Raw genomic sequence first — 18,868 nt, forward strand, 5'->3', positions numbered from 1 at the left:
GTCATTGTAGGGAAATACCATAAGCTACTCCAACATATACATTTTCAAGAAATCTTTATACAAACCAACCTCAAAAATTCAAAGGAAGTCAAAATCTTTTGTAAATGTATGATCTGAAAATCAGTGTAAACCTTGCAGGCTAGTTCATATAGTTGATATCATAAGTAGACCACATCTGCAAGAAAGCAAGAAATATTTGAGAAAAGTCTAGAAGGCCTACAGATCCTTTCTCAATTACCTATGTCTGCTTGGAGGCTAGAAGAACTTAATGGTTATACAAAAAAACAACTATGAGCTACACTTCTTAAATTATGTAATGACGAATGGATGGCCAAATAATGCAAATCCAATCATTTGTGCTTACTTTTTTTCTGTGCTGAGATAAGCTTTCTTTTATTCAAGTCCTCTTTTTCAACAGTAAAAAAAAAAAAAAAAAAAAAAAAAAAAAAAAAAAATCATTATTCCTATTCAGTTATTTGATGCCACATCAGGAAAATAAATGGGAATACCTGCATATGACCAAATTTAAAGAAAAAGCACACATACTGTTGTAAGATAAAACACAAAACGGCTTCAATGATGAGGCTGAGTGCAATAAGACAGGAAAGACTATGTATAAAAATGCACTCAACTTACACAACCAAAGGCTCTTTAATGAAAAATAAAAAATAAAAATAAGGTAAGCGCTTTCGCGACCACAAACTGTTGCTTCATCAGACAAAGAACACTGAAAAAAGGACCATGATATATACAGACTGTTGATTGAATAATTGGCTGTCACCAAATGAAACATATTTAAAAAGACAGAAAGGTAAAAACTGTTAAAAACCTATTAAAGGTAAATATGGGTCTGTGTACTAGGTAATAAGCAGGCATATAAAAATACATATATACAGAATACATATAAAAACATATAAAAAGGTATAAGATAAAAATAATGAAACTAATGTTTGAGACGTCTCATTTTTAAGAAAGGTTTAACAGAGAAGGTGCCGTTTAAACCTGGTGGTTTTTCGGCATTTAGTAAAAGGATCCATTTCTGTTCAGCTGCCTCTGTAATATTGTCAATGTCTCCTCCTCGTAAATTAGCCTCTATAACTTGAATAACAAAGAACCTGAAAATATGTGAAGGATCTGTTGATATAACATGACTGGCTAGTGCATTGTTCTCTTTCTGGTTCCTGATATCTCTAATGTGTTGCAGTATTCTGTCCTTTAGTAGTCTGTTAGTTTTGCCTATGTAATATGCATGACATTGCTTACAATATGCAAAATACACTAGGTTAGTTGTTCGACAGTCTGCATAGTAATTATTCCTGATAGTAAATTTTTTGGTAGGATGTGTATAGACTGTGTTTGAATAAATATACTGGCAGGCAGAACAGTGTCTGCAGGCAAAAGTGCCTGTTCTCATTGAGACACACTATCTATTAATGGTGTTCTTGTTGCAAAGATGTTGCTTCTGAGACTTGTTTCTAAAGGAGAAGGCAGGTGTATCATTAATAGTATTCTTCAGTTCTGGAATTTTTTGTAAAATATTCCAGTTCTTTTTTATGATCTCACAATAATTATTGATATCACTGGAGTACTGAAAAGCAACTCTAAACCTGTCTGTATTAGTGGATGGTGTTCTGATCTCTAATTCTTCATTAGTAACTTTCTAAAATAGGGTCTACATTTGTCCTTTCTATGTGTCCATGCTTGATCTATCACTTTGTTGATTTCTTGTTCAGAGTAACCTCTTTCGAAAAATTCTTGTTTACTTATCTGTAAGGCATTTCATGCATCAGTGTCATTACTGTGTAGTCTAAGCACCCTGTATACTTGTCCCTTCAACATGTTACGGGGAATATGTCTGAGGTGCATGCTATTTTTGTGTAGCAATGCATTTTTCCTTGTTGGTTTCTTATATATGCTGCTGCATATTTGATCCAGTTCTGATTTCCTTAGTGTCACATCCAGAAATTCTATTTCATCATAAGAATATTTATAGCTAAACTTTAGGAACTCAGTAGTGCTGTGCATATATTCCACTAGTTGATGGAGTTTGTTGGTGTTACCTCCCCATAACAAGAAAATATCATCTACAAATTCCCCATAACATGTTGAAGGGACAAGTATACAGGGTGCTTAGACTACACAATGATGAAACTGATGCACGAAATGCCTTACAGATATGTAAACAAGAATTTTTCGAAAGAGGTTACTCTGAACAAGAAATCAACAAAGTGATAGATCAAGCATGGACACATAGAAAGGACAAATGTAGACCCTATTTTAGAAAGTTACTAATGAAGAATTAGAGATCAGAACACCATCCACTAATACAGACAGGTTTAGAGTTGCTTTTCAGTACTCCAGTGATATCAATAATTATTGTGAGATCATAAAAAAGAACTGGAATATTTTACAAAAAATTCCAGAACTGAAGAATACTATTAATGATACACCTGCCTTCTCCTTTAGAAACAAGTCTCAGAAGCAACATCTTTGCAACAAGAACACCATTAATAGACAGTGTGAATCAATGAGAACATGCACTTTTGCCTGCAGACACTGTTCTGCCTGCCAGTATATTTATTCAAACACAGTCTATACACATCCTACCAAAAAATGTACTATCAGAACTAATTACTATGCAGACTGTCGAACAACTAACCTAGTGTATTTTGCATATTGTAAGCAATGTCATGCATATTACATAGGCAAAACTAACAGACTACTAAAGGACAGAATACTGCAACACATTAGAGATATCAGGAACCAGAAAGAGAACAATGCACTAGCCAGTCATGTTATATCAACAGATCCTTCACATATTTTCAGGTTCTTTGTTATTCAAGTTATAGAGGCTAATTTACGAGGAGGAGACATTGATAATATTACAGAGGCAGCTGAACAGAAATGGATCCTTTTACTAAATGCCGAAAAACCACCAGGTTTAAACGGCACCTTCTCTGTTAAACCTTTCTTAAAAATGAGACGTCTCAAACATTAGTTTCATTATTTTTATCTTATATCTTTTTATATGTTTTTATATGTATTCTATATATGTATTTTTATATGCCTGCTTATTACCTAGTACACAAACCCATATTTACCTTTATCAGGTTTTTAACAGTTTTTACCTTTCTGTCTTTTTAAATATGTTTATTTTGATGACAACAGCCAATTATTCAATCAACAGTCTGTATATATCACGGTCCTTTTTTCAGTGTCCTTTGTCTGATGAAGCGACAGTTTGTGGTTGCGAAAGCGCTTACCTTATTTTTATTTTTTATTTTTCATTAAAGAGCCTTTGGTTGTGTAAGTTGAGTGCATTTTTATACATACTGGTGTAAGATGTCTGAACATATTGAACAACTGCTGCAGAAATGTAACGTCTGCAACGTGCTCCAGAACTAGTCACAAGGAAGAAATGCTACCACCTAACACTGAATTTATTTTGGATGAGAATGGTTGATAACCTGCTTCATTGCAACTATCCATATTATCTCAAGTACAGACTACTACTTGAAATTTCCAAAGTTGCTTAATGTTATGAAACCACAATTCACAGTAGTGTTGCAGTGCTAAAATCTGTTTCGTCAGACATGTAATTCCTGATGAAGTGATGCCATACAATAGTCCTCAATCTATGAGCCAGGAGTTTAATAATTTGAGAATAAATGGGAATTCAAGCATACCACCTCATGTTTTGTGCACATGCAGAATAACTAGCAAGTGGAACAAATGGCCCCAAAACATTAAAAATCTTATTAGAAAGTGTGGCAATTTAGAAACTGTAGTTTGTCATTTGTCATTTCTACAGTAAAGAAATACATCACTACAATCCATGTACTTTGAGTATCTTTCTGAATTTGTATCTTGACCAGCTGGTCAGCTAATCTGATCAGCCTCTGCTAAAGCTTCCTCTTCTTCTGCCTCATGCTATGAGCTAGAAGATATGAAAAAGGAAGTAGTGCTCTTCCTCTTCTATTTTAGTCATTCATTTTTTTTGTAGTACCGTAGAACTGGACTAGATGGCTTCTCTACCTGCACCCAATTGGCCGATTCATTCCAAGGTTGTGGAAGGCAGGACTCCTGGGCAAGTAAGAGCTCTACATCCCATTTGTTCCTGCCCATGAATCCACCATGAGCTCAGCCACTCATGGGCAGAAGAGTTGGGTGGTAAGAAGTGGGTCAGTCTGCTTTCTCACCAGTGCAGCACCCCCTTTCTTGTGATTTCCTGTCCAAGCTCCACTATAGCTGTCCTTCTAGGGTTTCCTTTAATTCACAGTGCATTTGTAAATGGAAGCATAGTACTACTGCAAGGTGCCACCCATATGGCAAGCCAGAGTCACCGCTCTCCGTCTAGGAGGAGTGAGCTGACAGAGGCCTCTTACTCTCATCCTCCCCAGCCAGCTCCAATGGGCACTTGAGATGCAATTTGAAAGTGGGTTGCCTGCAACATAATCAGGTCTTTACTCCTCTACACCATGGACTATTTATTCATTCATTAACTTCATACAGGCTAGCCCAAAGACCCATTTGAGCTATAGCCTGAGCCCAAGGCATACTGATAATAATGTATGCATATATAATATGCAGAGAATGAAATACACAGTAAACAAATAATAGGGATAAGAATAAAGTAAGGTTTATCTGGTAGTTGGCACAGAGAGTTAAGGCTGTGAGATATAGTTCTTGTGGTGCAGGGTTTGATTCCTTCAGCTCTCCTTTGCTCTGAAAAGGGACAGTGTTGTCCACTGGAATATAAACTGGTATTATTATTATTATTACTATTATACAAAAACACAGATAAGACATATACAGGCAAATACTAGTTGAAAAAGTAACAGTAAAAGGCAACTTTGTGCTGCACTGGCACTAGTAACTAAAAAAAAAGTTACCTTGCAAAATCATACAGTGGAAAATAACTCCTCTATAACAATAATCCCTTAATGATGTCTAAGGTAGAAGGCTTTGTGATTTACAGGTAACCACACATGCTGCACTAGACTGAAATACTCCTGTACTAGTTTAGTATAAACAGCAGCAAAGATATAAGAGGACATCTGGGGAAATGAAATCCAAGCACTGGCCAACCAGGTATCAGTAATCCAGGTACTGGGCACCCACTACCTGTAAATGAAAATAAGCTATTGTTTGGGCAACTGTCAACTTGATTTCATGTCCCTGACTGACAACAGGGGGGAACTGTTCAAGACAACAGGACATATAGAACATCCATAGGCTTACTAGGAAGCTGATGGAAGGCGTCTCCAAGATTTTGATGCTGAATCACTGACATCTGTGATGGGATAAGAACTTTTCTTGAAAATAAATCTATATTTTCTTAGGTGTCACCTTAACTATCATTTTGGTGACTAAAGCAGCCTGCTCATATTTCACTTTTCCCTCTATAATTCCCAATTCTAGCATGGAATAAATGGGAAGCACTTGTGACTTTTAGTGGCTACTGTCCAGTGAAAAGAAGAAACTAGTCTGCACATCTGTTGCAGGAGGTTAGAACCTCTCAGTCATCACTACCTACCTTTGTCAAGAACTTGAAGTGACCTCTACTCTTTTTAGTTTTTTAGTTTTATACCAGGAAAGTTCTCTGGGTCTTTTTTTAACATTCAGGAAAATTTGAAACAGAAGAAAGAGCAAATAAAGCCAGAGGAGTTAAGGTTGGTAATTGTGCGCAGTCTATTAACATTTTTAAATTCCTAGCACTATTTTAATTAAAGCTTTATTCCTTATTAAATGTTCAGAATGGCCACAATGTGAAGAATTGTTTTCTTTTCACAAAGAAAATTAGCACTTAGGATAGCATTCTTTGTGGGGACTGTTGTGCACATACTGGCACTTTCTATTTACTTTTTTGGGACCTATTGAGGAAAATGAACTCTAGTGAAAAGACCGAGCAAAAATCAATATCAAATCACAAACACAATACAGGATAAGAAATAAGTCTGCAAAGGGTTAAAACCAGAAAAATTGAACAACACTGCAAAACGTAAAGTTGTGCAAGTAAACTTACCATAACAACACGTAAGAATAGATCCCTATTGCAGTAGCCTAAGCTATACGAGCTATATCCTGCTACTAATGTAACAGCTGGCCATTTTTGAAAGCTCAAAGGCGTCGCCTTCCATATGCTCTAACTTCTGTACAGCTCAAGAAAACCAGTATAATGTCAGTACTTAGAGCACCAAACCTTCATAGATTTCTTGCCTTAGCATATGGGAGGAAAGAGCCCTGCTACTTAGATATGTTCTAGAAAAAAGGAGAACAAATAAAAATATCCACACCATTCAATTAAACACAATAAAAAGGAGGAGGATGGAGGGAGGGTGTTCCCACTGCAACAGTAAGGTATTTGAACATCTACAGCTATGGCAGATCAGCAACACAACTGTACAATGTTCATCATTATATCACTGTAGCACAAGTTATGCGGGTAGACTATCAGAGCTCAGAAAGAAAGGGAGGAGAGGAAGGTTCAGAATCCAGGAGCCCCTGGAGAACAGTCCAAGCAAAACCTGCTCTGGACCTACAGAAAGAATCTAACTTCTATTGCTTTGTAAAAGCATGTATAGATGAGCAAGTTTCTGCCTCTAGTACACTTCTAGAGTCCACCCCTTCCCAAAAAGTCACAAAAGAAGCTAAAGCTCTGGTAGAGTGGGCCTTGACTTTGCTTGGAAATGACGTTATGGTGAAAGTAACAAACAACAATAGCATAAAACAACTGTTTAGAAATGGTCTGTTTAGATACTTACTGCCTTATCTTCTTACCATCATAGGAAATAAACAGTCAATTAGAACTCATGAAGGTTTTTATCCAGTCAATACTGAATTTGAATTGACTCTGGACAATGAAAGTCGACTCTGAATGTGTAAAATTCTCTCCCTCATTTTTTTGTTCTGGAAAAAAACGCAAATGAAGAGCTTGGCTCAAAGTAAACTCTGAAACCACTAGGCATAAATTAATAATTATTCTCAAAGCTGACATATCTGTGAAAGACGAAATAAGGCTGAGTCATCATGCAAGCTTGTAACTCTGACACTGTTCTTGCAGAAGTCACAGCAATGAGTAACAATCAAAATCAGCCTCGTTACCTAGTTAAAATGTAGAAAAAATTAAGATCTCAAAATAAAGCCATCAGTCTTCTAGGTAAAGGGTATATAAAACCCCTTTCAAAAACTGTCGGATTTGAGACTGGGTAGAAAGGTGGGAACTATAGACAGACAAGAAGAGATGGTCGAAAGGTGAATCTTTCTAGTGGAACAAGAAAGGCCACAGGATGATAACTCATACAAAAACTGTAGCAGCACAGGCATCCTGCCTTAAACAGGTCCTGGCTCTTACTTTGGCAGCAAGATTGCTTATGTCATAAGTGATGGCTTAATAAAGATGTTTCTTGTTTAAAAAAAGAGAAGGAATTGAACAATTTATGCAATATTGCCTAGGTTATATCATGTACAGCAATATATGTGAAATATAATGTTTGTTAATGTTAATTTGTTAATAATTTGATTACTTTTGTATAAATGTAAATTTGCTTATGTTACAAATGATAACTCAATAAAGGTGTTAAAAAGGAAATGGCCTAAGACATCCTGGAAGAAATAATTTGCTTAGAAACAGTCAAACCCAAAGACCTAGGATGAAAAGAAACAAAAAAAAATTGCTCAGATTTATGAATGGTTTTAGCTTTATCTAAATAAAATCTGAGCTGTCTATGCAAATTCAAGGTGTGAAGAACCTCACTAGTAGAATCCTCCAAGAGCTCTTTTGAGAGAAACCTAGCAAGTACTGCCAAGGATAACCATAAGGCCTTTTACAACTATGTACGCAACTTAAAGGATAGGACCCAAACATTTGCAGAACTGGTGGCCAACAGTATCACACACACACTGACCCCACAGAGATAGTGAACCTGCTAGCGGACAGGTTTGGCAAAAATTTCACTCCATTATCCCCTTCTAACTCACTACAACTCCCCCCCCCCAAACTTCCCCCAGCTTACATATCTGAAGAGCAGGTCCTCAAAGCCCTGTCCAAGACAAAGAACACAGCCTCTATGGGACCAGATGACATCCCAGGCTGTCTTCTAAACAGGCTAAAACAAACTAGCATCACCACTAAGTACCATTTTCAATCATAGCCTAACTGCAGGCTTTGTTCCTGTGGAATGGAGAACAGCTGCAGTTATTCACCTCCACAAACGTGGCGTAGCAACAGACCCATAAGCCTGATCAGCCATATCATTATGGACCTCATAAATAAAGACATAGGTGACTTGCAAACCCTGGATCCTGCCCAATTCGGCTTTGTGAAGGCCACATCCTGCCTGTTAAATCTGGTGGATTTCTTTGAAAGTGTGAATAAGGCCATTGATGAGGGTAAATCTGTGCACACAGCATACCTCGACTTTGCAAAGGCTTTTGAAACAATCCCACATTCAGGCATTACAGATGAACTTAGCAAACTGAATGCAAACCTCTTTGTTGTAAGGTGGGTTGCCAACTGGCTCACAAACTGGACACACACACTATCAAAGTGCGACTCCACATCAACCAGCAGACTTGTTACCAGCAGGGTGTCACAGGGGTCAGTGCTAGGCCCCCTACTGTTTGGTATATACTTCTCAGAAGTTCCGGTCAAAACTAAAGGGTTGTGGCTGACCAAGTTTGAAGATGACTGAAAACTAGACGCAATCATTAAATCCCCAAATGATGTCAGTATACTCCAGGATGGTCTCACACAGACCAATGACTGTCACGGTCTCATAATGAATGCAAAGAAATGCATCATCATTCTGTTTGGCACAAACAATGTCCCTTCACACTATCAAATCAATAACAATACCCTAACTACCCATGAAGTGGTAAGGGACCTGGGAACAGGTTGGCCGTGACCTTGACTTCGACCATCAAGTGTCTACCATTGTAAGCAAAGCTTTCTACGTACCTCATTTGACTAGAAAAGGCATCACCTCAACAACAAAAGACGTTATAACCCGGCTGTACTCGGCACTTATCTGGCCCATAACCGAGTATAATGCCCTATTCGGTATGTACCGTACTAAGCACCTACAACAATTAGAAAGACTTCAGGTTTCTAACAAAGAGGATCAAAGACCTCCAGCATGTGCCTTACATGGACCAACTAAAATCCCTGTTACTATACTCCGCATCATATAAACTTCTTAGGGGAGACTTATGCCTGGTCTATGGAGCAACCCAAACTTAATGAACATACTGCACATCCATAAATCAAATGGGTCTAAGGCTAGCCATTCCAAAGACTTAAATATGGCCTGCAACTTAAATAGGACATGCTGGAGGGACAGATTTATCTCCTAGAAACTGCCACGTCTTTGGAACAGGCTACTAATTCATGTGAAACAGAGCACCTCTATGACACTGTTCAAAAGGAACTTGGATGAGGGATGAGACAATGTAAAGTCTTACTGGGGATAGCGTCAACAATCCTCCTGGACCATAGGCAGTCATCATTAAATGCAATCTTGGGTATTGACTAGTACCTCTGCGGTATTACACTGGGTTGAAATGGCTAAGCTTAAAATGACCTCCAGGTCGATAGCCTAGTGATCTCCTCTGACCCTAATGTGAAGAAGGGAAAAAACTGGGCAAATGAATAGACTGATTAAGAGAACTCATTAAACACCTTTTTTTTTTTTTTTAAACAACTTTATTGAATTATCAGTTGTGACACAGGCACTCTTAAATTTATATAAAAGTATTATTAACAAGTTAACATTAAGTTAAAATTAACAAAGCTTATGCTTCACATATACTGCTATAGATCATATAACCTAGGCAACATCACATAAATTACCCAATTTTATGCCTCTTTTTTTAAACAATAAATATTGCTTTATACAGACTTTCATAGAATTTCCAAAATATTTCTAATACCTCTACAGGATCTCTTATTATCTTCCATGTTATAGGCTCCTTAAGCTTGGTGACAGCCCTTTTTACTTTCTATTGCCTGAGTGATTGTACTAAATGTTTTTGAGCTCTGTTATTATCAAAGAACAGTTGCTTAACAGCAATCTTTCTAAACTCATGCATATTATCAAGGTAATACCTTAGTTTTTGTTTAGCATTCTGCAGTTGATCCTCCTCTTGTTCTGTGAGACTCCCTCTATTCTGCAATACTTTAACGTTTGTCAGTCCTCTCTAAATAATTATTGTTGCTTCTTAACCATAGCTCTCTTTCTTTTATGTCCACCCTATTTTTAAACTCCACCTTAATTTTATCCCACTCCCTAGCTATATATTCAGAAGAAAATTTCTATCTTCTCTAATAGCTCCTGAATAACCTTCACTACCCATTCCTTAAGTTCCTTTCTTTTCAACAGATGGGTGGGAAAGTGCTAGCTGTCTCATTTTTATTTCATTACCCTGTGTTTTTATTTTAGCTATTATTGGTGCATGATCTGAATTAGTTTTTGGGTGTGTATCAAGACCTTCAATTAAATGTATATGTTCTTGTGAAATGTATATTCTGTCTAGCCTAGCCCAGTTTTTATATCTTGGAGAATAATAGGAAAATTCACACCGAACTCCTATTAATGAATTCACAACTTTCATGCCAAATATTTAAATAAATTTCGTCAAAAATCTACCCCCCTTTGTTATATTTTTCTTTCCGCCCCCGCTGACTCATCTTCACTGCTGCAAATCACATTCCAGTCCTCACCTATAAATAATACTCCTTGCTGAAAACTGATTATTTCTCATAGCATTTTCTTAAGCTCTATTATAGCAGTTTTAAGTGGAATATAAATACATGCCAGTGTAATTCTCCTCCCTTGTCAGTAGCCTCTTAGCACTACAAATCTGCCATTATCATCTTTTTTATCCTTTCCATCACTATTGGAGCTCCTCTTGCAATTAATTTAAGTACTCCTCATTTCCTTTGTTCCAGGTATTCCGCTGAATAACCATCTTAAAAACCTTTCTTTATCATATTTACATGTTCAGTGCTTTCTAAGTGTCTCTCCTTTAACATAGCTATTTGCACTCTTCATTTTTTAATAGTTCACTACTCTTTCTTTTTTGTATTTATCTGTGAGACCATTGACATTTAAAGACATTACAAAAGGCATCATTGCTTTAAAAAGTTATTATTCCCACCTTTTATGTACAACACCTTTTTTGCTAAATGTCTAGTTCCAGCTTTTGTGTTAGATGCATACACTGTTCGGTAGATAGAACTTTTATGCCTATGTCACATCTTACAAAACTTTTTGTTTCATTGAAAGCCATTAAACAAAAAAAAACAAACACATCCCCGATACCCCCTAATACTAACTGACAAAACTATGTACATCTTCAAATATTGAAGTTTTACCCTCCTAATAGGAACAAAAGTCCAAAAATGACAGCCACACTCACAGACTTGAGTTAACCTAAAATATAGGTTATGCATGCTAAAACACACGGTGCAGCCTGTGCTTCTACTAAGTGCTAACTGGTTTTGTCTTAGCTTTATAGCGCCCACATCTGGGAGAACTCCTGAATGCTTTCAGAGAATGTCCTAGCCAATTTCTCTCTCCTTTTTTTTTTTTTCCTCAGTCAATCACTCACCACCAGACGGTAGCCAGTTACTCTTTATCAGGTTGTCTCCATTGAGACATGAGAATCAGCCAGACAGTTTCTCTTTATCCGATTATGTCAATGGAAACATGAAGCTCAGCTGCAGAATTGCTACTATGCAAACATGTATTTGCTAGAGAAAAGGCTTGTAATATTCAATATTCTTTTTCATTTACTTGCTCTCTCTCACAACTTGTTACCAATGTCCTTAATCCAGTCATTCTCCTATGCAAGAATGAGAAAAAGCACTTAATTTTTTCTCGTTATAATATTTAACCAGTTTTTTTTTTTCTTTTACATTGCAGTGCCTACATTTCTTAAAACTGAGCAAAGACAGACAGAAGAATAGAGAAAGAAAAAAAATAACAGCAGTACATGTTTACAATCCCTATTACACTTAAAAATAACTGAGAAAACTTTACTTTATACCATGTAAAGTAAACCACACACCACAAAAAATAGTATTATTTAAGAAAAAAATCTTTACTTACAGTTAACTTTCTCCCTCTTCTTCCCCTCCCCAAAGCAATTTTCTGAACATTAATGGCATGAAATAGGGCATATGCTTTGCAGTCCCCCAGAAGTCCAACAAATTCTGAAAAAGTCCAATATTTCAAGATTTTCTTCTGTCATTTTTCACAAATATAATTATTGCATTTTAAACCCACATTAAGTTACTGGTTTTATTTCTGTTCATCTCAATCTCCCAGATCCTGTCTCTGCTTCATTTCCAACATAATCTCGATTCTTGTAGTCAACTCTTGTGCTCCCTTCCTTCTCTCTAACATTTTCCATTGAAACATTGAATAAGGTTTCACAAGTTCAGTCTCTCTGTGGTCTTTATTATTAGTAGAAGAAGAAGCAGAATCTCCTTCTGTTTCACAGCTTACTTTTGTTAGACAAACTTTTGTATTTCTTCCTTAACACGTACTTCATCAGAAAATGATTCTGTCCCTCCAGGGAAGAATACCTTGAAGGCAGCTTGGTATAGCAGTTTAAATCTCACACCTACATCTCGACATTACCTGAACAGTGGAATAAATTCAGTCGTCTTCTTCCTGGTGTACAATGAGTAATCACTGTACACAAACACTCTGATGTCTCCCACTTTTAGTACTTTGTCCTTCTGCCACAGTTTTGTCAGAATCAACTCCTTCTGCTGGTAGGATTGCATCTTTACTATTAAAGGTCTAGGTTGCTTTCTCATAGCCAGTTTGGAGCATACATATGATGTGCCATTTCAACTAACAACTCCTGCTGTGGCATACCAGTCCAGTTGCTTATTTGCGTTTTCATTACATTAATGCAGTCTGTCCCTTACAGCTTCTCTGGTACAGCGGAAAATCTCAAGTTTTCCCTACGTGCGCTGTCCTCTAATTCTATTATTTTTTTTTTTTAAACATCTCTTTCTGAGCAGTCTCATATTCAGCCAGCCTTTTCTTCATTTTGAGCTTTGCAGCTTTTGTCAGCTCATCTAAATATTTGTTTACAGCTTCTGCCATTTTTTCCAACCTTTTGTTGCTTGTGTTGATATACTCCATCAGTGTTTTGTTTATTTTAACCAAGTCTGCGTGCAGTTGTCATATCTTCCTACAGGTTACTGGAATTCATGTCTGGAGATTGTGTTGTTTTTTGCTGAACAGCTGCAGAACATTCCCCAGTCAGTGTTCCTTCCTCACTTTTTGTAGCCAAATTTTTCCTGGTCCTCTGTATTTCTTTCTTCCTGGCAGCCAGGCAGCACATTTAATAGCCAGTTACTGAAATTTGCCCATAAAGACAAGTCTACTGGCCTTCTCTGCTGCATTTCTGGTTTCACACTGGGAGAGCTAGAATTAAACTGTTAGTCAATGTGCAGCCATCTTGGAAGTCAACTCAATAACTATACTGGAGATACAGAAACACCTTATTTATTTATCCCCATTCTAGGTAACATACACTTTGTGTCAGACTCGTGCCACTTCACCAGTAAGCCACCCTTCAATGAGCATCCCACTGTTTCTATCACCTTAAACTAAGCTGCTTAAGTATAATGATTGTTCCAAATTCTAACTACCAACTATATTTCTTACCCTTATATCATTTTTTCCTCATCACTCACACTATCTCCCTCACTTATCCCATGACATACCATAGTAATCTATGCTCCTGCTTCACACTGAATATTTCCTCCAGCTAACCATATTTACACCCACAATGAGAGTGAAACCTATATCATTACAAGTATTTAAAGGGCTAAGATACAGACAAAAGCACAGTGTAAGAATATTCAAATGAGAGGTACTGGAGAGTTGGTCTAATAAGTAAGAATACAATGTAAGAGTATAAATGTACATGCACATAAAATGATGAGAGACTAACAATGAAAGATTCACATGCGAGTCCAGGAAAGAATAAGCAAGAGACTGAGCGTAAGAGTGACTTCATAACACTGTGTGAATGACTGAGCATGACAAAATGAGGATTTCCCCTGTATGCATGACAAGTAACTAGAAAATAGTATTTTATATATATATATATATATATATATATATATATATATATAGTTAAAAAGATTTCAACAAGAAATATTCCCTAGGCTAACCTTGCCTGCTGTTTCCTATACAGAAAGCAAATGTTCCAGCTTTTTGAAATACATGCTTCCTGTCAGTTCCATGCATTTGTTGGCTTGCTCTGTGCAATCATAAATTTCATGACCACTTCTCACCCTGTTAGTGCCTCCAGTAGAGTGTTCTAAGCACACATCACCATTTCTATGCATAGATACTTTCTTGCACTTTTCTAGAACCATTCAGCTTATATCTTCAAACTGAGCCCTATTGTGCTTAGTTTATTTTTTTTGACGTCATCTTGTACACTTCATTTTTTATGAACCAAGTAAGTTTCTATAACATGGATTCAAATGAAAAAAGGGAAAGTTTGTGTCTGTGGCTCCAGAAATCTGAGTATGATTACTTTCCTGAATGCCAAAAGACTAGTAAGAAGTGTGTGGGAGAGGAAGAAGGAAATGAAGCTTATGGCTGGCTAAACTTTTCAGGGAGGGAGTTAAGGTCAGGATATAATTCTGTCAAGCCCATTATACTGCAAGTAAAACTGTCAGTGTTAATGAGAATCTGAGGAATTATAGGATAGCAAAAGACAAAATTGTATGTGGTATCAAAAATGATCAAATGAGGAGATTACTAAAAGAATCAGATTTAATGGTAAATAAACTGATAATTTGTGCAAAGTGATTGAAATTACTTTGGTTCATATTTGAGTACTAGGCAGTCTACAGACTACTACAAGCTTGGCCAATAACCCATAATCAAGAATTCCTTCCAGCATCAACGAGGGCAACACATGATAAACCGGGAGAGATTTGCAGGCTATTTGCCCAATTACCTAGGTTTACCTTGAAGGTACACAACTAAAAGAACTCAAAGAACAGTCAGAAAATTGTAAAGCTGCATGCAAGATGAAATCTAAATGCAGTAAATCCAGAGTAAAATGAGCTACAAGAGCTTTACTAAGCATGATTAACATAATAAATGTGTCAGCGACATTCTATATGAGGTGCCTTTACAAGTATTTTAAAAAATATTCTACAATTAAACTATACAGATGTTGTGGAAAATAACTTTGCTAAAGTATATAAAATAAAATAAACATTTTCAATTAAAGAGAATACATGCAATGGAACAAAGTCCTGAAAATGAGTTATTTGTGAGCATGGCTTGTGTTGAAAATGTACAGAGTAAATAACATGCAAGAGTAAAGTGTAGAAATTGTTGTTGTTGTTGTGTCTTTCAGCTTTTCCCGGTTAGGGGTCGCCACAGCGGAACTCTGGTCCGCTAATGATTGGTAATTGATTTTTACGTGCCGAGTTACCAGCCCTGACACACAACCTTCAACGAAGGTACGCCCATTCACGCATGTCTCCACGCAGAAGACGCTCTAGCTGAGAATGGAACCGGACAGTGTCTTACTGTGAGACGACAATGCTACCGCAGCACCACCACCGCAGAAATGGTAAGAAGGAATAATCAACTGGAAGTCCTGGAAGAAAACTTCTGTGGTGTTTAGCATACATGGTGCACAGTGTAATGTACAGGTGTTTGAAGTACTCAATTTGAAAGTGAGCAAACTGAAGCCACTGATATGTAAATTGGATACTTACTGGCCAGCAGGTGAAACCACTGGGGCAGAAAAATGCGTAATTGTAAACAAGAGAATAAAAAATATGAGAGTCATTTCCAACTGATGTAATAAATGCTTCCACTGAGCTGAAGTAATATAACTTGTCAGAGGTTTAGCATAGAGCATAGAATTCACAGAGTGAATGCAATAAATATGTAGATCAGAAATGTGCAGAATTATTTATTTTATTTATTGTTTTATTTGTCTACCATAGTGGAGGACTGAACCAGGCTCAGCCTGAGGATTACAAGCAAAATAATGAGAAAACATTTTACTAAACAAGAAATGTTACAGTAATCAAAAAACAATACAGTGAGTAAGTACATTGATATAAAGCAGTAACATTACATAAAATATTTTAGAAAATACATACAATGTATAGTCTACACCTGTGCCCATAAAATAATAATAATTTACCAAGTCATATTTGATTACAGATTTAAAGTTCCATGAAGACAAAGGGACTAAAGAATTTGAGATGCAAGAATATTAAGGGGGAAAAGAAGATAAAGGCAGGAGCAATTAAGACAGATGAGGAAACAAAACAGGTGCTACCAGGAAGGATAGTGGTGTAAGACTGTACAAAGGAATCATCATTTATGTTATAGACTCTTGTGAGAGGCATTTGCTTTATGCTTGCTGGAAGAATTTTTTTTTTCTTCCCATTCAGTCCAGAATTACTTTAATGAGGGTATGTATTTTTTGCTTTCTGGTATGCTGCTCCAGATTTTGTAGGTGTGGACTAAGAATGAGAGATCTGTACTTTTCAGGTTAGTTTGAGCGGTCTAAAGTTTGGGAGTACTATTTCACAGAGATTTTAAACTATAAGGTGGTAGACTTCTTTCAGGAATTTTACCTGCAAAAAAGAGAAATGTTTCTAGGATGATCATTTTAAATGCAACAGTCCAAGTAATACAAAAGTTAGTTTTGTGTGTGTGTGTGTGTGTGGGATAGGTAACCGTTTTTGCCTTTACCTGGAAGTGGCAAAGATACTCCTTTCTTGGAGAAAGAGTGATGAATGTGTACATATTGACAGGCAGTGACGAAGTGTGAACAGATTTTTTTTTTTTTTGAGGCAGAGACAATGAGAGAGAGACTATATTCCAGTCATGGCAGAATAACTCCTTTTCTTATGGCTGACCTGCTTGCACAGAAATAAACGTAGGAAATCTTACTAGCCCAGAAGAGTACTTTGCTATCTTGGTGACTTTTTTAAATGGTACAAAGATACTTTTACTAGTCTGATCGGATTGTCATAAGTTTATTTTATTCGCATAGATCCTATACTATTAACAGAACAGCAAGCTCCAAGGAAAGATCCATCAGCCTTGATAAGTAGAATCAGGAAGTATCACAACTTCACTGCATGAATGGACGTGATTAAGAACCAAACTAAGCCTAGTCAATGGCTTAAACGGTATGGTTACTGTTGTGAAACTATATAAAAGGCATATTTATAGTTATTCAAAAGATCTTAATAAACAATTACCAGCTTTGTTTAAATGAACAGCTGGTGTTTTCATGCCTGGAGCAAGGATTTTTTTCTATATTTGATGCAAACAAAGATTACCAAACTTGAGAAAAGTTCCATGCTGTTCACTTCAAATTCACTTATGAGAACAAATTTCTAAGACTTCCGTTTAGTAGGCTGCTGGCAATTGACGTGTTTATTTGTGCAACAGCTCTTTCAATCAGCAGGTTTGATGGTGGTATTAATATATGTGGTGCAATGTTATGCCAAAGAGCAGCACGATTTGAAACTAACTGAAATGCAAAACAATTTGAATGGACAGTTCCTTCTTTGTCCATTCCCAGGGTGTTAATATACCAGTTCATATAGCCAAAGGCTGTCCTCTTCTTGAAAGTTGAGGGTCACCACATGAAGGGATAAATATGATTTGTGTCTCAACATGTAGGAACCCCAGGAAGGATATACTTGGGTGGGGGAGACCAGTGGTCCGTAGTCACTGACTCCAGCGCATAAGTCTGCAAATGACCCCTCGACCTGTAGAAGAAAATATTTTGATGTGAAAAAGATAATCATTTTAGCTTCCTCTGTGACAGATCAAAGTACAATTGTTCAAAGAAATATTGCTCACTCACAGCTGATCAAGAATGCATTCGACTTACAAACCACCCAGTAAGAATGTAACAAGCATTTCTGCAGGGGTAAGCCCTCCTGCACCTCTCCACCCACTAAAGAATGTAACAAGCATTTCTAAAGGGGTAAGCCGTCCTGCACACCTCTCCACCCACTTAGAATGTAACAAGCATTTCTGCAGGGGTAAGCCCTCCTGCACCTCTCACACCCTTTGAATTTGTGCACATTAACACCTCAGTCACATAACGGGGTGGGGGGGGGGGTCAGTGAAATTCACAATGAGCATACAGGCCTTCCACAGAAAATGTGAGATATCCACACATACACCCTGGTGCCCAAGAAACTAAGTTTTGATTTCCAAAAAAAGGGACAGTCATCAGTTAGAACATAATGGTCCTTGATCACTTTTACAGTAAATATCAGAAGTACATGCTAACCAAAATACAGCTTTTAGGGAAAGGCCAGAAAACATATGCTCAAACAGAAAAAAATATATTTTGCCTTGGCATAGGGTCATGAAAAGTTGCACATATTTATAGATACATACATTATTAACCGGATAAGCAAACTGGTTCAGGGACATTTTTCAGCCATTTGCTGGATGATGGCAGAAAAGATAACAACAAGTAAGGATTACACTTTTGAATACAAAGACAAAAATGCCATTAAGGCATTTAACAAAGTCCGCTTGTGCAATATATAGCAATAATGTGACAGGGAATTAGTAAAACACTAAATAGCACTTACCGGAATGCATATATTATTAATACTAATAATAATAATATACAATTCTAACTTCACTATTAGTACAGAATTGTATACCAACATACTGTACAGCTCACAGTGCTATAGGATGTCACTATGGACTTGGAATCAGCTTGTGAATTTTGCATAGCTGTATAAAAGAAGTGGGGGAATAATTACAGTTGCAGAATATACTTATAGAAAAAAAGTGCTAGCTGAAATAAAACT

The 18,868-nt window shown here is 36.8% G+C and overlaps 1 protein-coding gene across 6 annotated transcripts in view; it reads right to left on the reverse strand.

Moving 5' to 3' along the window:
- Window positions 1-18,868, reverse strand: part of TRAK1 (trafficking kinesin protein 1) — a 969,724-nt gene that overhangs the window by 21,160 nt on the left and 929,696 nt on the right. Inside the window, exon 15 of one of the 6 annotated variants that reach the window (XM_044064730.1) lies at window positions 17,303-17,800. The exons of the other annotated variants lie outside the window; for them this stretch is intronic. Within the exon in view, the coding sequence (XP_043920665.1) occupies window positions 17,701-17,800 (100 nt within the window). The 3' untranslated portion in view covers window positions 17,303-17,700. Of the gene's footprint in view, window positions 1-17,302; window positions 17,801-18,868 lie in introns of those variants that run through there. 6 annotated transcript variants of the gene reach the window in all.

The sequence above is a fragment of the Protopterus annectens genome, chromosome 3.part0 (assembly GCF_019279795.1).
Source record: "Protopterus annectens isolate FY-2018-M chromosome 3.part0, PAN1.0, whole genome shotgun sequence".
NCBI classification, from domain to species: Eukaryota; Metazoa; Chordata; order Ceratodontiformes; family Protopteridae; genus Protopterus; species Protopterus annectens.